The following is a 23,499-nucleotide window of genomic DNA, read 5'->3' as shown; positions in this document are numbered from 1 at the left end:
GTCACCATCTTTATAGGAGGCAAGGAGCTGCAGATCGCATGCGCGGTTACCATCTTTATAGGGGGCACGAAGCTGCAGAGCGCATGTGCGATCACCATCTTTATAGGGGGCAATGTCCAATAGGGAGCATGCGTGGGCGCCATCTTTACAGTGGCTGCGGGCCCGGATGAATGACCTGCAGGAAGGACAATAAATCAGAGATAGAGTTTGGTGTGAAATTAATGGGTTGTTGTAAAACAGGAGATCAGGGTAACAGTCACAAACAACAACAACTTCTATTAACATCATAAATCATCCCAGTGAGCTTCACAGGAAATCATAAAATAAAGTATAACATTCAGACACAGAAGGAGGTGACCAAAATACTTAAATAGTCGCTTGTTTGTACAGAATTTGATTATTAGTGAAAAAAGAGACAAGCTGTCAAAGCTTTTCCTGTTGCACTCACCAGGACAGACGCAAGAATCCCAAATTTCAAAGGGAACCACAATTTATACTGCACGAGAAAAGGGTGCTGATTGGTTGGCCCGTCGGCTCTGATTGGTTGTTGCCATGGACAATACAGCCAGGAGCTGTCATCCCCTCTGCTTTTGTTTAATTCCACAAAAGACCCCGTGCCTGGACTTGTTCCTTCTGCCTGCAGAGGACAGGTCCCTGTGGATGAACATACGTAGCTTCTAGCAAGTGCAAGTGAGACACATTACAAGCCTGACTGATAATTTTTGAAATTTGGTATTCTTCCCTCTATCCTGATGAGTACAAGATAAAACGTTTTGACAAAATGTCTTTTTTTATTAATACTTAATTGTCTTAAAGGGGGGAAAGTGTGGTAGACAGAGGGAGAGAATCTCAGAGCTTGGGGCCGAGGGAACTGAAGGCATGGACACTAATGGTGGAGCAATTAAAACAGGGAATGCTAGAATTAGAGCAGTGCAGATATCATAGAGGGTTGTGGGTCTGCAGGAGATTGCAGAGATAGGGAGAGAGGAGGCCATGGGAGGATTTGAAAACAAGGATGAGAATTTTAAAATCAAGTTGCTGCTTGAACGGGAGCCAAGGAAGGTCAGGGAATGGGCCTAGCTGTGAGTGAAGACACAGACAGCAAAAATATCGATGTCTTCAAGGTTGTGGAGGATAGAATGTGGGAGACCAGCCAGGACTGTGTTGGAATGGTCCAGTCTGGAGGTAAAAATGGCCGTGATAAGGGTTTCAGCAGCAGATGAGACACTCCTGAGACAGGGGTGAGGTCAGGTGATATTACGAAGTTGAAACAGGCGAGCTTAGTGATGGCACAGACATGAGGTCAGCAGCTCACTTCGAGATCAAATGTAACAGTGAGGTTGTGAACAGACTGGTTTAAGCTCAGACTGTTCCCAGGGAGAGGGATGGAGTTGGTATCTGGGAAATGGAGATTGGAGCAGGGACTGAAAACAGTGTCTTCAGTCTTCTCAGTGTTTAATTGGAGTTAATTAGTCATCAGGAAGAGAAGCAGGAACCGGAATGGGCCATGAGACTGATCCCAGGTTTAACTTAGTTAGAGAGGGAGAGAAGGAAGGAAGGAAACTCTGGGACATTGGGAGAAACCACCTTCACAATCACTCATTAAATCTCCACATATGAAGTTTTGGACACAAGGTTAACATCTGCTATTCTGTATGGTTGGTCAGGGGGTTTCAGATTAATGTTTTCTCACGAGTAATCACTGAAGTGAATGATCAGACATATTGTCAACTCCAGTTGTAAAAATTTGTTAAAAAGATACAGAAAGAATTGTCCAAAACTCTGTTTGGATTTCAGCACAGGGAGGAGGGAGAGTGTGTGGGATGGGGATTTGCAGCTTTGGGGGAACAAGAGAGGAAAAAATGTTCCATAGAAACTAGAATTGTCTGCTCTGAATTTATATCCTGTTCTTACAGTGATGGCTTTTATAAACTCCTTTTACAGATAATTAGAAGGGGAGGATTTTCAGGCAGGAAACTCAAACCAAACATCACATCAAGATCTGACACAGTCACTCGATTCATCAGGACTTGAATATCATCACCTTTGAATGTGGACGGAGAAACGTTTGTCTGTTCTGTCTGCAGGGAAAGATTTCAAACATCAGTGTGACTGGAAAAGCACCGAGACACACACACACACCCGAGTGAGAGTGTTCCAGTGAACTGACTGTGGAAAGAGCTTTAACCAGTTACACAGCCTGAAATAACATCACACCATTCACAGTGCGGAGAAACTGTACACGTGTTCTCTGTGTGGACGAGGCTTCAACTGATCATCAAACTTTGAGAGACAAGGGACACCTGGACCATGGAGAAACCGTGGAAATGTAAGGACTGTGGGAAAGGATTCAATTGTCCATCCAAACTGGAAACCCATCGACGCAGTCACACTGGGGAAAGGCCGTTCACCTGCTCCGAGTGTGGGAAAGGATTCAAGCGGTTATCCCACCTGCTGACACACCAGCGAGTTCACACTGGAGAGAGACCATTCACCTGCTCCAAGTGTGGGAAGGGATTTACTCAGTTATCCACCCTGCTGACACACCAACGAATTCACACAGGGGAAAGACCATTCACCTGCTCCGAGTGTGGGAAGGGATTCACTCAGTCATCATACCTGCTGACACACCAGCTCGTTCACACTGGAGAGAGACCATTCACCTGCACGGTATGTGGGAAAGGATTCACTGGGTCCTCTAACCTGCTGAAGCACCAGCGAATTCACACTGAGGAGAGGCCATTCAGTTGTCCTTCCTGTAGAAAGAGATTCAGGACTTCATCGACCCTCAAAGTGCACCAGCGAATTCACACTGGAGAGAGGCCTTTCACCTGCTCCGAGTGTGGGAAGGGATTCACTCAGTCATCAAGCCTGCTGAGACACCAGCGAATTCACACTGGAGAGAGACCATTCACCTGCTCTGAGTGTGGGAAGGGATTCACTCTGTTATCCACCCTGCTGAGACACCAGCGAATTCACACTGGAGAGAGACCATTCACCTGCTCTGAGTGTGGGAAGGGATTCACTCTGTTATCCACCCTGCTGAGACACCAGCGAATTCACACTGGAGAGAGACCATTCACCTGCTCTGAGTGTGGGAAGGGATTCACTCTGTTATCCACCCTGCTGAGACACCAGCGAATTCACACTGGAGAGAGACCATTCACCTGCTCTGAGTGTGGGAAGAAATTCACTCTGTTATCCACCCTGCTGAAACACCAGCGAATTCACACAAGGAGAGGCCATCCCGCTGCACTTCCTGTGTAAAGAGATTCAGCCTTCATTCCACCTCAGTGTACACCAGTGAATTCACATTGGAGAGAGAGTGTTCACCTGCTCCGAGTGTGGAAAGGGATTCACTCATTTATCCAACCTGTTGACACACTAGCGAGTTCATACTGGGGAGATGCTGTTCACCTTCTCCGAATGTAGGAAGGGATTCACTTAGTCATCCCACCTGCTCAGACACCAGCGAGTTCACAAGTGACAGCAGGGGTTGGATTCTGCTGTTATTGCTGCTGTTAATCACATCCAGAACTGAACTGTGTTCATTCTGACAGTTTTGGTTTGTTTCTATTGCTGTTCATAATCCCTGTAACTGGGCTGAAGTTTAATATCTTGAAGTCTGTTAAATAAATCAGCTTTGTTTCAAACTCTCAGAATGTCGAGTCCTTGATTTCTCCAGGATAAGAGGAGACTGATTGATGTCCTGTTCCTAATGGCTCCCTTTTTGGATCCTTTCTCCTCTCTTAACTCTAGATTCTTTCAGTTCTCAGACCTTTGGTTACTCTCATGGATACGTCCCAGCTCCCCACACCTCCCAGAGAGCCTTGGGATCCAGGGAAGTATCAGTGTTAAAACCAGAAAATGCTGGAAATAACCGATACTTTTCCAAGTGCCAATTGATTTTCTCCCAGATTATTGTCTCCAGCCTTTCCCCACAACTGATATGAAGCTGATTGTCCTGGAATTGCTGTGTTTTTGAACAGGGGTGTAACATTTACAATCTGTCAGCCCTTTGTCACCACTACTATATAAGGAGGATTGGAAGATTGTGACCAGAGCCTCCACAAGTTCCATGTGAAGGATGCTGTCTCTGACAGTGCAGCAGTCCCTCAATGTCACCCTGGAGTGTCAGCCTAGATAATGTGCTCAGGTTTATTAATATTTCCTCTTGTTATTGATGTGGGTCATTAAGAAACAATGGACTCTTATGATGTCATCCAGTCCCAGTGTGATGATGTCATCCAGTCCCAGTGCGATGATGTCATGAAGAGTATTCAATACCAGCGGAGCCTGAAACAGTGACGATTAATTTATCACTTTTTAATGGTGATTGACCTGCTGTGTATTTCTCCAGGTTTGTGCTGTTCAGTATTTCAGTATGTATATATTTTTATTTTTGCCAAAACATATTCTTGTTTTGACACTGAAATCCAGAGGATTTTAACTCTGTTAAGTTCAATCTCCATCGAGTACACAGGAGGACTCAACTGGTCCAAACTTTTTCTGGTATCAATAAACAAAAATCCTTCAAGATGTTTATTTGGGGAATTGTTTTTCTCTGAGACCCGGGACAGTCAAACTATGACCCAAAGTTCAGATTTTGGCTTCAAGCCTGGGCTATGGGGCCCACATATATGGAGCACCATTACCAGATGTCCTTCATCCCCAGTTTTAATCACTCTACCATTGGTGGCCGGGCCTTCAGCTGCCTGGACCCTAAGCTCTGGAATTTCCACCCTAAATCTCTCCACCTTTCTAATTCACTTTCCCCCTTTCAGACACTCGTTCGAACTGACTTCTTTGACCAAGCAGTTGGTCATCTGACCTAATATGTCCTTATGCCCCTGTGAAACTTCTTGGGACAATGTATTATGTTAGATGCTCGATATAAATATATGTTGTTGCATTTGTTGTTGTAATTCAGTCAGACCTGATCACTTATTGAGTCTGTTTGAATGTAACTCAGATAGACACAGCTTGTGTCATAGTTCAGTGAGATCTGATCACTTACTGAGTGAGCGAGTCTGCATCAATGTAACTCAGATAGACACAGCTTGTGTCATAGTTCAGTGAGATCTGATCACTTACTGAGTGAGTAAGTCTGTATCAATGTAACTCGGATAGACACAGCTTGTTGGAACAGACCTGGGGAGAAGTAAGCTCTGAATTAATCACTGGACTTTCTGTTCTCCACAGTTGGGAAAAAAGGTGATTCTTTCCAAACATCCAAATGACTAATCAAGTCATCAAAGATGATTTGTTGTTTTGAGTTGAATTATTTGGTAGAATTAGAGTGAAGGAATGGGATTGACGCACAGGCTGAGTCACCACTTTATGGACAGGAAGAGAGAGAATCTGGAGAGGAGAAAAGAATTAGTAGGTGACTGGGCACTGAATCTGGAACAATGAGCAGAGAGGGGGAGGAATGTGTGGGACAGGGGTTTATGGACTTGGGGGAAATGAATGGAGAAGGAATATTCCATAGAAACTAGAATTGTCTGTTCTGAATTTCTATCATGTACTGACAGTAAACACTTCTGTAAACTCTATTTACAGGGGATTAGAGGGAGAAGATTTTCAGGTGGGAAAATCAAACCAAAAATCTTGCAAGATCTTATAGAAACACAATTCATAAATGATCAGCCTCTGATTATGGAAGGAGAAATGTTTGTCTGTTCTGTCTGTGGGGAAGATTCACATCATCAGTGTGACTGGAAACTCACTGGGACACACACACACACACAGACACACACACACGAGTTGGAATCGCATCTCGGGTCAAACCTGACATCACGTGTGCAAAAAGTCTGCTTTACATTCAGACAGTTGCCAGGGAGAGGAATGGAGTTGGTAGCTCGGGAATGAAAACAATGGTTTCAGACTTCCCAATATTCAATTGGAGGAAATTTCTGCACATTCACCACTGGATATCAGACAAACAGTCTGATAATTTAACAAAAGTGGAGAAGTGGAGAGAGGTGGTGGTGAGGTAGAGCTGGGCACTGACAGTGTACATGTGATAACTGACACTGTGTTTTCAGATGATGTCGCTGTGGGGAGAATGTTGATGAGAAATAAGAGGAGGCCAAGGCTGGATCCTTTGGGGACACCAGTGGTAACTGTGGGAGTGGGAAGGGAAGACATTCCAAGTGATTCTCTGGCTATGATTAGATAGAGAAGAATGGAACCAGGAGAGAGCAGCCCCACCCAGCTGGACGACAGTGGAGAGGTGTTGGAGCCGAATGGTGTGGTCAACATTGTCAAAGGCTGCAGACAGGCTGAAGCTTGTGTAAATTAGTCTAAATTTGAGAGATATACATATACAGTTTTTAAAAAAGCATATTTTCAGCATTATGAAAAGTTTTATGAGCCATAAAATGTTTGTAGAGGAGAAAACACCTTTCTGACTGTACATCACACCAATAGCTTCTGTTGAATATAAGTGAAACCATATTGCAGTGACTATGATAAAATCTGCTTGTGTGTGTAATTGGCAGTCATGTACATGAAATATCCTGTACTTGCAGAAATGGAATTTGAAGATTTTATTTAGTGAAGAATTATAGAGTTATAAAGAGAATTATTAAGAGTTAATTATACATGAGTCCAATTTACAATGTAGACTTTATATTAAATTTCCATGGAGCTTAGAGCAAGTATTTAGCTGCTTGAAGTGCTCTCTGCAGAATAATGATTGTCCAAACTGTCGGTCTGAAGCCTCCGCCCCACTCAACATCTCCTGTAACCCCCAGATTTTCACTCCAGGGTCACACCAAGTCTGAGACATTAAAATGGGGTTTCACCAGGAAAAGGTTTGGGTAGCGCTGGATTAATAGACTCAGCGTATTGTGTTTAACACTAAACTATTTTATTTGACTTTTATGTGGAGTATATTAACATTAGCAGCCCCCAATGAACAGTGTTCAGTCCTGGATGTGATTAACAGCAAAATCCAATCACTGTCATGAATCATGAACTCGCTGGTGCCTTAGCAGGTGGGATGAGGTAGTGAATCCCTTTCCACACTCGGAGCAGGTAAATGGTCTCTCCCCAGTGTGAACTCGCTGGTGTCTCAGCAGGTGGGATACCTGAGTAAATAGTTTCCCGTACACGGAGCAGGTGAATGGCCTCTCCCCAGTGTGACTGCGCCAATGCGTTTCCAGCTGAGACTGGTAGATAAATCCCTTCCCACATTCCCCACATTTCCACAGTTTCTCCCCACTGTGAACGGTGCCTTTTCCCTCCATGTTCAAAACCTAATGATATTCAGGTTATGATACATTGGGCGACTCCGTCAGATCCTGATGTGATGTTTGGTTTCAGTTTCCTGACTACAAATCCTCCCCTTCTAATCCCCTGTGAAATTGATTTAAAACAGAAAAAAGGGAGTGAGAGAGAACCCACAAAAACACAAAGGCAGGTTGTGAAATTGAGCTGAATGAATCTGGGAATTTGTGGGACCGGCAATAGGAAAAAGTGACCATGAAAATTGCTGGATTGTTATAAAAACACAACTGGTTCACTAATGTCCTTCAGGGAAGGGAACCTGCCACCTGGTCTGGACCTACACAAGACTCTAGCCTCTATGGGAGCAGATGAGAGGGAGAGAGAGAAATGGGAGTGGGTGCAGGGGAGAGAGAGATTAGAGTGAGAGACGGGGGTGAAGGAGAGGGATATCTGGCACCATCTGTGGTGAGAGAAACAGAGTTAACATTTTGAGCGCTTAAGACTCTTCTCCAGAATTGGTGAAGCAGAGGGGATTTATATTTCTACAACTCGGCCAGAACTTTGGCAGAATCTTCCAAACCTTCAAACTCCACCCTAGAAGGGCCAGGGTAGCAAGTGTATGTGAACACCATCACCTCCAAGTTCCCCTCCAAGTCACACACCATCCTGACTTGTCTGATATCTGGTACTGGATTAGCAGAAATTTCCTTTATTTAAATATTGGGTAGACTGAAGCCATTGTCTTCAGTCCCGTCTACAAACTCCACTCCCCAGACACCTGCTCCATCCCTCTCTCTGACAACTGTCTGGGACTGAACCAGACTGTTCACAACCATGATGAAATATTTCACCCCAAGATGAGCTTCCAACCACATATCCACATCATCACTAAGACCGCCTATTTCCACCTCAGTAACATCGCTCGACTCCAGCCCAGTCTCAGCTCATCTGCTGCTGAAACTCTCATCCATTCCTTTGTTACTTCTAGACTTAACTATCCTAACGCACTCCCGGCCGGCCTCCCACATTCAACCTCCCTGTAATCTTGAGGTCATCCAAAACTCTACTGTCCCTGTGTTTACTCGCACCATGTCTTGTTCACCCATCACCCTGTGCTCACTGACCTGCAAAGGCTCTGGGTTAAGGAGAACTGAAATTTGAAATATCTCATCCCTGTTTTCACATTCCTGCTCCCTAACTCCGAAATCTCCACCAGCCTCGCAACCCTCAGAGATATCTGTACTCCTCTGATTCCAGCCACCTGTGCACTCCTGATTTGACTCACTCCAGCATTGGTAGCCATTTTGTCAGTATCGAAGGCCCCAAGCTCTGGAATTTCCTCCTCTCTACCTCCGGAGGTCCCCAGTATCATAGATGCCAGTCTTCAGCCAATTCGATTCACTCCACGTGATATTAAGAAATGGCTGAAGGCACTGGATACTGGAAAGGCTATGGATCTTGACAATATTCTAGCAATAGTATTGAAGACTTGTGCTCCAGAACTTGCTGCACCCGTAGCCAAGCTGTTCCAGTGCAGCTATAACACTGGTATCTACTTGGCTATGTGGAAAAATGTCCTGTACACAACAAGCAGGACAAATCCAACTGGCCAATTGCCAACCCATCAGTCTACTCTGGATTATTAGTAAAATGATGGAAGGGGTCATCAACACTTCTGTCAAGCGGCACTTACTTAGCAATAACCTGCTCACTGATGCCCAGTTTGGGTTCTGCCAGGGCCACTCAGCTCCTGACCTCATTGCAGCCTTGAATCAAACATGGACAAAAGAGCTGAACTCTAGAGGTGACATGAGAGTGTCTGCCCTTGATACCAAGGCAGCATTTGACCGAGTGTGGCATCAGAGAGCTCTAGCAAGACTGGAGTCAATGGGAATCAGGGGAAAACTCTCCACTGGGTGGAGTCATACCGAGCACAAAGGAAGATGGTTGTGGTTGTTGGAGGTCAATCAGCTCAGTTCCAGGACATCACTGCAGGAATTCCTCAGGATAGTGTCCTGGGCCCAACCATCTTCAGCTGCTTATCAATGACCTTCCTTCCATCATAAGGTCAGAAGTGGGGGTATTTGCTGATGATTGCACAATGTTCAGCACCATTCATGACTCCTCAAACACTTAATAACTCCATCCTCAAATGCAGCAATATCTGGACAATATCCATGCTTGGGCTGACAAGTGGCAAGTAACATTCACACCACACAAGTGCCAGGCTATGACCATCTCCGACAAGATAGAATCTCACTATCGCCCCTTGACATTCAAGGGCATTACCATCGCTGAATCCCCCACTATCAACATCCTGGGGGTTACCATTGACCAGAAACTCAACTGGACAAGCCATATAAATACTGTGGCTAAAAGACCAGGTCAGAGGCTAGGAATCCTATGGTGATTAACTCACCTCCTGACTCCCCAAAACCTGTCCACCATCTACAAGGCACAAGTCAGGAGTGTGATGGAATACTCTCCATTTGCCTGGATGAGTGCAGCTCCCACAACATTCAAGAAGCTCGACACCGTCCAGGACAAAGCAGCCCGCTTGACTGGCACCAAATCCACAAACATTCACTCCCTTCACCATCGACGCACAGTAGCAGCAGTGTCTACCATCTACAAGATGCACTGCAGGAATTCACCAAGGCTCCTTAGACAGCACCTTCCAAACCCAAGATCACTACCATCTAGATGGACAAGGGCAGCAGATAGATGGGAACACCACCACTGGGAAGTTCCCCTCCAAGTCACTCACGATCCTGACTTGGAAATATATCGCCGTTCCTTCACTGTCGCTGGGTCAAAATCCTGGGACACCCTCCCTGACAGCACTTTGGGTGTAACTACACCACATGGACTGCAACAGCTCAAGAAGGCAACTCACCACCACCTTCTCAAGGGAAATTAGGGATGGGCAATAAATGCCCAAGTCAGCGAAGCCCACATCCCTTGGAAGATTTAAGAAGAAAACCCCCTGGAAGATTCCCTTTAAAAGCGACATCTTTGACCAAGCTTTTGGTCACCGGCCCTAATATCTCCTCATGTGGCTCAGTGTCAAATGTTACTTTTCTGTGAAATGTCTTGGAACATGTTATAACATTAAAAGTGTGATAGAAGCAGAAATGATTGTTATTGATTTGGAATTATAACGCCGTCCCTTCATCATCGCTGGGTGAATAACCTGTAACTCCTTACCTAACAGCATCGTGGGAGCACCTTCACCACATTGACTGCAGCGGTTCATGAAGGTCAAACATCATCTTCCCCACAGGCCACTGGGGATTGGCAATATTTGCTGGTATCTGGGGAGAGGGAAACAGAGTAAACATTTCAGGTTGTGCAGAATGAATTACAGGAAATAAAAATTGTGCAGAATTTGATGGTCAATATGATCTCAGAGGTGGAAGATAAATGGACTATAGCACAGGGGAAACAATTCCTGACGATGAAAGATATTGTGAGAAGATAAAGCTGGGAAGCCAGCAGCACATGGGCGGGGGATGTAGCAGCAGTGAAAACTTCATTTCGAATCAGTCAGCAGAAGCAACAGTAAAACACTAAACAGCTAAAATACACCCATATTAGAGACAGAGGAAGTTGGGCAATAGCAGACAGGTGATCAGAGAGGACAGAGCTGAAACAGAGCAATGGATGGTGTTATGAATTCAATTCATCCTGCATCCCTGGGTGCTAACAGTGCAGATTGTAAAATATAAAGGTACAGGATGTTCTAATGCTTGTTACGTTGGTTCCTGTCTAGTAGCAAGGGTGGGACCCTCTGGGAGTGTTTTGATAGGTCACAGATCAGTTCAAGTGTCAGTGAACAGCTCTTCTTGAGGCAGTTATTTCCGGAAGTTGCCAGGCAACAGGTGGCACAGAGACAGGGACGGGCAGACGTCCCAGTTAAGTGGAGTTAAAAATTTAAAGAAAAGGCTGCAGGGGCAGAATTTAACTAAAGAGGGCTGTTGAAGCAAAGGTACCCCTTTGGAGCAATGGTGTTCTGCTTGGCACAGCCATAACTCTAAAACTGTGCTTGCAAGCTAGTGTTTGAGTGTACTCAGGAATCCAGGGAGAAGGAATCTCGGAAAGCGAGACTGAAACTCTGTGAGATGGGCCATCCATTGTTAAAGCCATCTGAGTGGGAGTGACTTTTGGAGAGAATGCCAGGTGAGATCTTCGATGCTGGAGATTGGAAACCCTTTTGAGAAAGACTAAGTTTCAGTGAGATTGGTTGAGTCAATGTGGGACTAACGGCTGAGTGGATTGTAGAGAAATCCATGGAATCTCTTTTGATTGCATCTGTCATTTACTCTGTAATGTGGTGTGTCTCACCACAGTTCGTCTGTTAATTCACATGTACCTCATACTTACCCTGAATGTTCGAGTATCAGGTACATATTGTAAATTATTTTATCTTTCTGAACTTGTACAGTAAATTTTGTTTTATTGTTGTTCAAAACCCATGGAAACTTGTGCCTTTATTCCAAAAGCAGGTATCTTAAATCTCAACCTTCATCTACTTGAAACAAAATGTTATTGATCCCTCACCAGATCGCATGTGTCTGGCCAAGAATAATAACAATGGACATGGGATTCAGATCCACAAGAAAGAAGCCACACCAGCCGTTAGCAGGATCTACACCAATTGGTGAAGTCAAAACTAAGACACAGAGCCTTTTCTTGCTGAGATAGTTTGTTGACTTGGTTCACTGTCAACACTGCTCACCCACGCCCAGTGTCCCAGCTATCCCCTACTTCATTGTGTTCAAACACCCATCACCTGTTTACTTTAACACTCTCATTGACATTAACAAACCTTAACAATGTAACTGAGAAGGCATTCACACCAACCTCAGAGCCATGGAACTTTGCATAGATAACAGAGCATAGACAACAGAGCATAAAACCAAAATCTTTAAATTGTAGATGAATAGTCAAAAATACTCACCTGTGAAACAATTTCAAGGGTCAACTTTAAACTCTCCTGCTGGAGCCTGCAGCTGGAAAGATATCAGAAGCACTGGAGTCAGAGAAAAATCTCCCAGTTGAAGAAATACCCGGAGTGCAGGGTGATGTCACCGTGTAATTGTCGATGTGTGATGATGTCACAGTGTAATTGTCGATGTGTGATGATGTCACAGACACGGACACAGAACATCTGGGTCTGTGCAAACCAGTGATCACCACACATTATGAAGAATGGGAGGGTCCTTGAAAGGGGACAGAGGAGATTTACCAGAATGGGTCGAGGGATGGGGGATATGAGCTAGAAGGTTTTGTTCTCCTTCAAGTAAAGGAGATTGAGGGAGATTTGATAAAGGTGTACAAGATTATGATAGGTTTAGATAAGGTAGATCACACAGAATCACAGTGTGGAAGAGGCCCATCGAATCTGCACCAACACGTGAGAAACACCTGACCGACCTACCTAATCCCATTTACCAGCACTTGGCCCATAACCTTGAATGTAATGACGTGTCAAGTGCTCATCCAGGTACTTTTCAAAAGGATGCGAGGCAGCCTGCTTCCACCAACCGCTCAGGCAATGCAGTCCAGACCGTCACCACCCTCTGGGTAAAGAAGTATTTCCTCACATCTCCCCAAATCTCCTGCCCCTCACCTTGAACCTGTGTCCCCTCGTAACTGACCCTTCAACTAAGGGGAACAGCTGCTCCCTAACTACCTGTCCATGCCCCTCATAATCTTGTACACCTCGATCAGGTCGCCCCTCAGTCTTCTCTGCTCCAGCATAAACAACCCAAGTCCATCCAACCTCTTTTCATAACTTGAATGTTTCATCCCAGGCAACATCCTGGTGAATCTCCTCTGCACTCCCTCCAGTGCAATCACATCCTTCCTATAATGTGGTGACCAGAAATGCACACAGTACTCCAGCTGTGGCCTCACCAAGGTTCTATACAACTCCAACAACACCTTCCTACTTTTGTAATCTATGCCTCGATTGATGAATGCAAATGTCCCATATGCCTTTTTCACCACCCCACTAACATGTCCCTCTGCCTTCAGAGATCTATGGACACACATGCCAAGGTCCCTTTGTTCCTCAGAACTTCCTGGTGTCATGCCATTCATTGAATACTTCCTTGTCAAATTACCCCTTCCAAAGTGTATCACCTCACACTTTTCAGGATTAAATTCCATCTGCCACTTATCTGCCCATTTGACCATCTCGTTTATATCTTCCTGTACTCCAAAACACTCAATCTCACTGTCAACCACCCGGCCAATCTTTGTGTCATCCACAAACTTATTAATCCTACTTCCCACATGTCGTTTATATAAATGGTGAATAATAGGGGACCAAGCACACATCCCTGTGGTACGCCACTGGCTTCCAGCCACTAAAGCAGCCTTCTGTCATCACCCTCTGCCTCCTACAGCTAAGCCAATTTTGAATCCAACTTATCAAATTACCCTGTCTCCCATGTGTATCTGCCTTCTTTATAAGTCTCCCATGTGGGACCTTGTCAAAGGCTTTGCTGAAATCCATATAAACTACATCAAACTCACTATCCTCATCTGCACACCTGGTCACCTCCTCAAAAAATTCAAACGAATTTGTTAGGCATGACCTCCCGCTGACAAAGCCATGCTGACTTTCCTTGATCAAACCTTGCCTCTCCAAGTGGAAATGGATTCTCTCCATCAGGATTTTCTCCAGTAGTTTCCCTGCCACTGATGTGAGACTCACTGGTCTGTAGTTCCCTGGCTTATCTCGACAACCCTTCTTAAAGAGCAGAACCACATTAACTGTTCTCCAGTCCTCTGGCACCTCCCCCGTGGCCAGAGGGGAATTAAAATTTTGGGTCTGTGCCTCTGTGATCTCCTCCCTTGCCTCCCTCAGCAGTCTGGGATACAAATCATCCGGACCTAGAGATTTGTCCACTTTTGAGCCTGCCAACACCTCCAATACCTTGTCACTCCCAATATCAATTTGCTCAAGAACCTTGCAGTCTCTCTCCCCGATTTCCATACCTTCATCCTCATTCTCTTGGGTGAAGACGGATGTGAAGTATTCATTCAACACTCTAGCAATGTCCTCTGGTTCCACCCATAGATTGCCCCCTTGGTCCCTAAAAATAACGATAGTTATCAAAAAGCTATTCCAATTAACCGAATGTAAAATGATTATGGGACACAGATTAAGGATTTTGGGCAAGGTCTGTAGGGGTAATGAGAGGAAGAAATTTTACACTGTGAGTGGTAATGACCTGGAACTCAATGATTACACTCAGAGGCCGATAATATCCAAGTCCTGAATTTCTATCCTGAACTGACAGTGACATGTTTGGGAAACGATATATACAGAGCATTAGAAAAGGATGATCCAGGTCCTGATGAATCGAGTGACTCTGTCATATCTAAATGTGATGTTGGTCTTGACATTCCCGTCTGTAAATCCTCCCCTTCTGACCCCCTGTAAAAGGAGTTTCCAAAATCCATCCCTGTCAGTCCAGGATAGAAATTCACAACATTCTCTCCTCCAGCTACTTGGACCAGGATGACCGCGCATGCGCCCTGCTGCACATTGCCCCCTATAAAGATGGCGGCCGTTACCCCGGGCCTGGCGAAGGAAGAAATCCAGAATTTTTCGGTCCGTTCTCTGCAAACACAAAACCGGTGCCTTGTTATTTGGGCTCTGTGGCCTGCACTGTGTCATTATGAAGCCTCCCTGCCCACTCCGCTGGCTCTATTCCTCCTCACACACCCACTAACTCTGTTAGTTTGCTCCACTCCGCATTCTCACCCGCTCTGAGCAACTTCAGTCACAGGCCAGCACTGCGCATGCCCATGAAACAAACCGCAATGCGCATGCTCCAGCACACACCGTACTGCGCATGTGTAAGGAGCTCCTGTTGTGAGGATAGGGCACGTTCTGCTCCCCTTTGAATGCTGGGTAGCCCCGCTGTCATTGAAAGTCCATATTTCTGAATAGGAAATTATTATTTGTGATCCAGTGACGATTGGAACCACAGGGCCAAGATATAACAATGTTTTTTGATATCAACTGACTTAATAAAGTGCACTGGTCTTCCGCCATAGTTCTGTGCCAGGTGTAATTAACAGCAGAACAAATCCATCGTTAGATGTGAACTCAGTGGAATCTCAGGAGGCCGTGTGAACAAGTGATTTTTCATTCCATACACAGAACATTTAAATTCTGTCGTCAGTAAGGATGTAACAAATCAGCTGGTGAACGATCATTTCACAGTGTGATTTTACCCATAAGTTTCCAGCTCATATTGGGATCTCAAATCCTTCTGATAATGAGTTCCACATTCTCAACCATCTACAGTTATCAAAAAGCGGGTGCTGTGAATCTGAAATGAAAATGGAAAATGCTGGAATTTTTAGCAGATCTGGTAGTACCGGTACAGCAAGGAATATAGCATCAGTGAACAGTCCTGAAAACTTAATGCTTCTCAATGCAGATGCTCCTAGATGTGCTGAGTGTTTCTGGCACATTCTACATTATCTCTGGTGAATGAAAATTGATCATGATTTACACATTAGATTTATTAGTGACTAACTTATATTTATTTCCATCCATTCACAAGTGGAAACATCTTCCACGTGTCCATCCTGTCAAACCCTTTCACTATCTTAAAGTCCTCGGTCAGGTCATCTCTCACTCTCTTTTCCAAACAAAACTTTTGCAAACTGTTGAATCTTTGTTGATTGATATAGCTTTCCAATTCTGGCATCATTCCAGTAAATCTGTTTTGCACCTTCCCCAGTGCTTCTCGATCCAATTTAACATATGGAGACAGAGCTAATCTGAGCATCAACATTACTACTGCCCCAAATTCCTGTATGTTGGAAGGATCAGTACAGCAGTGGGAGAGAGGACTGTGGTTTCGAGCTGTTATTCATCATCCTCTATTTGAGAGATTATCTCACTAGAATATTTGGACACTAAGGGAATCAGTGGAAATGGGGCGGGAAAGTGGAGTTGAACTGAAAGATCATTTAATGGTGGAACAGGCTCAAAGAGTCATATGGTCTATCCCAGCTCCTATTTCTTGTTTTCTTATGAACATCACTGTGAATCATTTCCATACAAGCACAACAGATGCAGCGCCCGCCCTTCACCTCTTCCCTCCCCACATTCCAGGTCGCCAAACACACTTTCCAGGTGACACAATGAAAAAGATTAGCAACCTGAAACATTCCGTCCGCTTGGTCGACATGAAACTAAACTCATGATTAATTCCTCCTCAATAACAGGGAGTGGATCAATAACACCACTACTGACAGAGCTGATCGATTCCTAAAAGACATAGCTGCTAGACTGGGTCTGTGACAAGTCGTGAGAGAGTCTTCAAGAGGGAAACACATACTTGACCTCATCCTCATCACTCCGTCTGCTGCAGACGCACCTTTCCATGACAGCATCAGTAGGAGTCACCTCCTACGAAGTCGTTGTGGAGACTAAGTCCCATCTTCACATTGAGGACGCCCTCCATCGTATGGTGTGGCATTACCATCGTGCTAAATAACATAGGTTTTGAATAGATCTAGAAACTCAAGGCTGGGCAGCCTTGGGGCACTGTGGGCCAACGGCAGCAGCAGAATTGCACTCAACCACAATCTGTAACCTTATGGCCTGGCAAACCTCCCCAACTCTACAAGTAGCATCAAGCCAGGGGATCAACCCTGGTTCAATGAAGAGTGCAGGAGGGCATGCCAGGTGCAGCATCTGGCATACACAAAAATGAGATGTCAACCTGGTGAAGATACAACAAAGGACTACTTGCAGGTCAAACAGTGTAAATGATATGTGACAGACAGAGCTAAGCGATTCCACAACCAATGGATCAGATCTAAGCTCTGCAGTCCTGCCACACCCAGTCGTGAATTGCAGTGGACAATTAAACAACTCACTAGAGGAGGAGGCTCCACAAATATCCCCATCTTCAATAGTACTGAAAACCTGGACTCCAGAACTCGCTGCACCCATAGCCAAGCTGTTCCATTACAGCTACAACACTCGCATCTCCCCAGCAATGCGGAAAATGGCCTGGGTACGTCCTGTACACAAGGCATGATAAACACAATCGGACCAATTACTGCCCTATCATTCTACTCTCGATCATCAGCAAAGTAATGGAAGGGGTCATCAACAGTGCAATCAAGTGGAACATGCTTAGCAATAATCAGGTCACTGGTGCTCAATTAGGGTTTTGCCAGGATCACTCAGCTCCTGACCTCATTACGGCCTTCGTTCAAACATGGACAAAACAGTTGAACTCCGGACGTAAGGTCAGAGTATCTGCCCTTGTCATCAAGGCAGCATTTGACCGAGTGTGGCATCAAAGAGCCCTAGCAAAACGGGAGTCAATGGAAATGAAGGGGGAAACTCTCCACTGGTTTGAGTCTTGGGTTGTGGTTGTTGGAGGTCAATCATCTCAACTCAGGACATCGCTGCAGGAGACCCTCAGGATAGTGTCCTCAGCCCAACCATCTTCACCTGCTTCATCAATGACCTTCCTTCCATCATAAGGTCAGAAGTGGGGATATTCACTGATGATTGCACAATGTTCAGCACCATTCGTGACTCCTCAGGTACTGAAACAATCCATGTTCAAATGTACCAAGACCTGGAAAAACTTGGCGGATGGAATATAATTAGGGAATATGTGAGGTTATACTATTTGACAGGAAGGATAGAGGAGCTGGATATTATTTAAGTGGAGAAAGGCTGCAGAAGACTGAAGCACAGAGGGATTTGGGAGTCCTTGTGCATGAATCCAAAAAAGCTAACATACAAGTTCACCAGGGAATAGGGAAGGAAAATGGAATGTTCGTCTTAATTTCAAAGGGAATGGAGTATAAAAATAGGGAAGTCTTGCCAAAACTATACAAGGCAGCAGTTAGACCGCCCCGAGAATACTGTGAACAATTTTGGTCCCCTTATCTAAGGAAAGATATTCTGGCACTGGAGGCAGCCCAGAGAAGATTCATTCTGTTGATCCCGGGTATGGAGGGATTTTCTTTTGAGGAGAGGTTGAGTAGGTTGGGCCTGTACTCATTGGAGTTTAGAAGAATGAGTGGCGACCTTATTGAAACATATAAGATTCTTCGGGGGCTTGACAGGGTAGATGCTGAGAGGTTGTTTCCCTTTGTGAGAGAGTCTAGGACTAGAGGGCATAATCTGAGTTAGGGGGTGCCCATTTAAAAAATAGATGAGGCAGAATTTCTTCTCTCAGAGGGTAGTGAATCTGTGGAATTCTTTACCACAGAGGGCTGTAGAGGCTGGGTCATTAAGTATATTCAAGGCTGAGATAGACAGATTTTTAAACAGTAAGGAAATCAAGGTTATGGGGACAAGGCAGGGAAGTGGAGTTGAGGATTATCAGATGAGCCATGATCTCATTAAATGGCGGAGCAGACTTGATGGGCCAAATGGCCAGCTTCTGCTCCTAAATCTTATGGTCTTATGGACAATACCCAGGCTTGGTCTGGCAAGTGGTAAGTAACATTCATGCCACATAAATGCCAGGCTATGACTATCTCCAACAAGAGAGAAGATAACCAACTCCCCTTGACATTCAAATGCATTACTACCATTTAATCTCCCTTTATCAACATCCTGTGGTTACCATTTACCTGAAACTGAATTGGACCAGTCATATACATAGTCCGGCTACAACAGCTGGTCAGAGGTGAGGACTTCTGCGGCGAATATCTCACCTCCTGACTCCCCAAAGCCTGTCCACAATCCACAAGGCACAAGTCAGGAGTGTGATGGAACACTCTCTACTTGCCAGGATCAGTGCAGCTCCAAAAACACTCAAGAGCTCAACACCATCTAGGACAAAGCAATGCACTGGTTTGGCACCACATCCACAAACATTTATTCTATCCACCACCAACGCACAGTCGCAGCAGTATCTACCACCTACAAGATGCACTGCAGAAACTCACCAAGGTTCCTGAGGCAGCACCTTCCAAACCCACGATCACTACCATCTAGAAGGACAAGGGCAGCAAACACCTGGGAACACCACCACCTGGAAGTTCCCCTCCAAGACACTCGCCATCCTGGCTTGGAAATATCGTCGTTCCTTCACTGTTACTGGGTCAAAATCCTTGAACTTCCCCCAGCATCTCGTGAATGAATTTTTAAAAATCAATTGTAAACACAAAGCTTCCAGCCGGGATTGAACCGGGGACTTTCTCATGTAAAGTAAAGGTGGTAATCAGTGCACTAGGGAAATGAGTGTGAATCCCCCCCGGACAGAGGGGAACTGACCATCCATCTCTAGCTCTAATTCCCAAACAGAAAATGCTGCCAAGAATCAGCAAGTCAGGCTGAGTCTGCGGCCGCTCTCACCATCTGAAACGGTCACAATGCCCGGCTGATTGACGGCAGCTCCGGGCCAATAGCAAGAGGGGACGTGCCTGGAGGACCGCGCTTATCCTCCAGCCAATCGGAATGAATGAGGGGCGGGGCCGGGCTGAGAGTGAAGCATGCGCAGTGTGAGTAATGGCGACTGAGAGGCGCTTCTATCTCGGATCCGGAATCGGTGAGTGTGTGAATGGCGGGGCGGAGGGAGCGATGGATCCGGCGGGTGGGCGGGGAGGCTTCCTAAACATGTTATGTAAACAGCAATCCCTGAAAAATAACTTTCCGGTCCCCGGGGTAAGCGTTTCCCCATTTGCACCGAGCAAGGCCGCAGCTTTCTCCCAGTTACAGACCCGGGGGTAACGGCCGCCATCTTTATTGGGGGAAAAGTGCATCAGGGCGCACGCGCCGCCGCCATCTTTATTGGGGGCAAAAGATCAAAATGTTGCAAAAGCTCAGCAGGTCTGACAGCATCTGTGCAGAGAGAGACAGAGTTAACGTCTCGAGTCCGTATGACTCTTCTTCAGAGCTAAGGAGAAGTAGAAATATCATGGACTTCACACTGTTTATGAGGGATGAAGCAGGTGGAACAATGATATTCAGGTCCTGTTGAATCGAGTGAATCTGTCCAATCTTGATGTGATGTTTGGTTTGAATTTCCCGTCTGCAAATCCTCACCAAGTCTCCTTAGGCAGCAGCTTCCAAACGCACGACCACTACCATCTAGAAGGACAAGGGCAGCAGATACATGGGAACACCATCACTTGTAAATTCCCCTCCAAGTCACTCAACATCCTGACTTGGAAATATATCTCTGTTCCATCAATGTCGCTGGGTCAAAATCCTGGAACTCCCTTCCCAACAGCACTGTGGGTGTACCTACACCACATGGAGTGCAGCGGTTCAAGAAGGCAGCTCCCCACCACCTTCTCAAGGGCAATGAGGCATAGGCAAGAAATGCTGGCGCAGCCAGCGATGCTCGCATCCCATGAATGAATTAAAATAAAATGCTGTAAAAAGGAGATTCCAAAAATTCCATCACTATCCAAGGGATGGTGCAGGAGGGAGGGCTTTAGATTCCTGGATCAATGGGCCCATTTCTGGGGAAGTTTGGGCCAATACAAGTCTGACAGGTTGCACCTGGGCTGGAACAGGACCAACATCCTTGCGAGGGGGTTGCTAATGCTGTGGGTGGGGGGTTAAACTAACTTAGCAGGGGGATGGGTTACAGAGTGGAGGTGTACTAGGTGTGATGCACAGACAAGTATAGAAGGAAAAAATCAAGTCAGTCTGGAAGGCAGAGCATATATTGTCAAGTTAAGACACAAGGCAGCATGGCAAGGCTGGATGGCAACTATTTTAATGAAATAACTCTTGCAAGTAAGGCCGATGAGTTGAGGGTGTTGATGAACATATGGGGATATGATATCATTGCTATAACGGAGACATGGTTGAGGGAGGGGCAGGACTCACAGCTCAATACTCTGGGGTATGGAATCTTTGGGTGAGACGGGGGTGGGGGTGTAAAAGAGGAGGTGCGGGTCACAGTGTTGATCAAGGAGTCAATTACGGCAAGAAGGAGGGATGATATCTTAGAAGGTTCCTCAAATGAGGCCATATAGGTAGAACCTAAAAACAAAAAGGGGGAAATCACATTGCTGGGAGTGTACTATAGACCCCTAAACAGACAGTGAGAGATAGAAGGGCAGATATGTAGGCAAATCTCAGAGAAGTGTAAAAATGATAGGGTAATAATAGTCGGGGATTTCAACTTCCCCAATATTAACTGGGATCGACAAAGTGTGAAAGGCTTAGAGGGGGCTGAGTTCTTAAAATGTACCCAAGAGAGCTTTTTAAGCCAGCACATAGGAAGTCCGATGAGTGAGGCAGCATTCCGAAGCCGGGCAAGTGGTAGGAGTGTCTGTGGGGGAGCATTTTGGTGATAGTAACCATAATTGAGTAAGATTGAAGGTAGTTATGGAAAAGGCCAAAGATGATCTGGAAATAAAGATTCTGAATTGGGTGAGGGCTAATTTTAATATGATAAGACGAGATCTGGACAAAGTGGACTGGGAGCAGCTACTTGTAGGAAAATCTACATCAGAGCAGTGGGAGTCAGTCAAAAAGGAAATAGAGTGCAGGGCCGAAAATAAATTAGATTTCATAGGGAACAACAGTTTATACTGCATGAGAAAAGGGTGCTGATTGGCTGGCCAGTCAGTTCTGATTGGTCATTGCTATGGAGAATGTTCCAGGTAGTTATCATCATGTGCTTTTGTTTAATTCAACAAAAGGTGCCATGCCTGGACTTGTTCCTTCTGCCTGCAGAGGACAGGTCCCTGTGTATGAATATATGTAGCTTCTAGCAAATGTAAGTGAGACACTTTACGAGCCTGACTGATAATCTTTGAAATTTGATATTCTTGTGTCTGTCCTGATGAGTACAGGATTAAATGTTTTTAACAATACTCAAGTGCATTAAAGGGGGAAAGTGTGGTAGACAGATGGAGAGGTGTAGGGAGAGAATCTCAGAGCTTGGGGACAAGGGAACTGAAGGCACGGTCACTAATGGTGGAGCGATTAAAATAGGGAATGTACAAGGCCAGAATTAGAGCAGTGCAGATATCTCAGAGGGTTGTGGGTGCTGGAGGAGATTACAGAGATAGGGAGGGGCGAGGCCTTGGAGGGAATTGAAAACAAGGATGAGAATTTTAGAATCAAGTTGTTGCTTGACTGGGAGCCAAGGCAGGTCAGGAAGCAGAGGGATGTTAGGGGAACGGGCCTCACTGTGAGTGATGATATGGACAGAAGACTTTTAGATGGTGTTAAGTTTGCAGAGGGTAATGTGAGCGACCAGCCAGGAGTGTGTTGGAATAGTCGAGTCTGGAGGTAACAACGGCAGTGATGAGGATTTCAGCAGCAGATGCACTGAGACAGGGTGAGGTTGGGTGATGTTGCAGAGGGGGAAACAGGCGATCAGAGTGATGACACAGATATGAGGTCAGAAACTCATCTTGAAATCAATTTTAACACCGAGGTTGTGAACGGCCTGGTTTAATCTCAGACTGTTCCCAGAGAGAGGGATGGAGTTCGTATCTGGGAAGTGGAGATTGGGGCAGGGACTGAAAACAGTGTCTTCAGTCTTCTCAGTATTTAATTGGGGTTAATTAGTCATCAGGAAGAGAAGCAGGAATCAGAATGGGCCATGAGACTAATCCCAGGTTTAACGTGGTTAGAGAGAGAGAAAAGGAAGGAAGGAAACCCTGGGCGGTTTGGAGAAACCACCTTCACAATCACTCATTAAACCTCCGCACTGTGAGTTTTGGACACAAGGTTAACATCTGCTATTCTGTGTGGTCGGTCAGCGGGTTTCAGATTAATGTTTTGTCATGAGTAATGACTGAAGTGAATAATCAAACATATTGTTATCTCCAGTTGTACAAATTTGTTAAAAAGATACAGAAAGAATTGTCCAAAACTCTGGATTTCAGCACAGGGAGGAGGGAGAGTGTGTGGGACGGGGATTTGCAGCTTTGGGGGAACAAGAGAGGAAATAATGTTCCACAGGAACTAGAATTGTCTGTTCTGAATTTCTATCCTGTTCTTACAGTGATGACTTTTATAAACTCCTTTTACAGAGAATTAGAAGGGGATAATTTGCAGATGGGAAACTCAAACCAAACACCACTTCAAGATCTGACAGTCACTCGATTCATCAGGACCTGAGTATCATTGGAATTTGAATGTGAAGGGAGAAATGTTTGTCAGTTCTGTCTGTGGGAAAAGATTTCAAACATCAGTGTGAGTGGAAAAGCACCGACACACACACACACACACACGAGTGAGAGTGTCCCACTGCACTGACTGGAAAGAGCTTTAACCAG

General features: G+C 45.3%; 2 protein-coding genes across 2 annotated transcripts in view; both read left to right on the top strand.

Moving 5' to 3' along the window:
• Window positions 1–23,499, top strand: part of LOC144673177 (uncharacterized) — a 273,637-nt gene that overhangs the window by 27,774 nt on the left and 222,364 nt on the right. The gene's annotated exons all lie outside the window — the stretch shown is intronic.
• Window positions 2,301–3,530, top strand: LOC144673175 (uncharacterized). Its single transcript, XM_078535140.1, has one exon. It carries the CDS (start codon window positions 2,311–2,313, stop codon window positions 3,265–3,267), a length of 957 nt encoding a protein of 318 aa, XP_078391266.1. The 5' UTR covers window positions 2,301–2,310; the 3' UTR covers window positions 3,268–3,530.

Source organism: Cetorhinus maximus, unplaced genomic scaffold, assembly GCF_964194155.1.
Source record: "Cetorhinus maximus unplaced genomic scaffold, sCetMax3.hap1.1 HAP1_SCAFFOLD_306, whole genome shotgun sequence".
Lineage (NCBI taxonomy): Eukaryota > Metazoa > Chordata > Chondrichthyes > Lamniformes > Cetorhinidae > Cetorhinus > Cetorhinus maximus.
The sequence above is the reverse complement of the archived record's forward strand: the minus strand, read 5'-3'. Positions and strand labels throughout refer to the sequence as shown.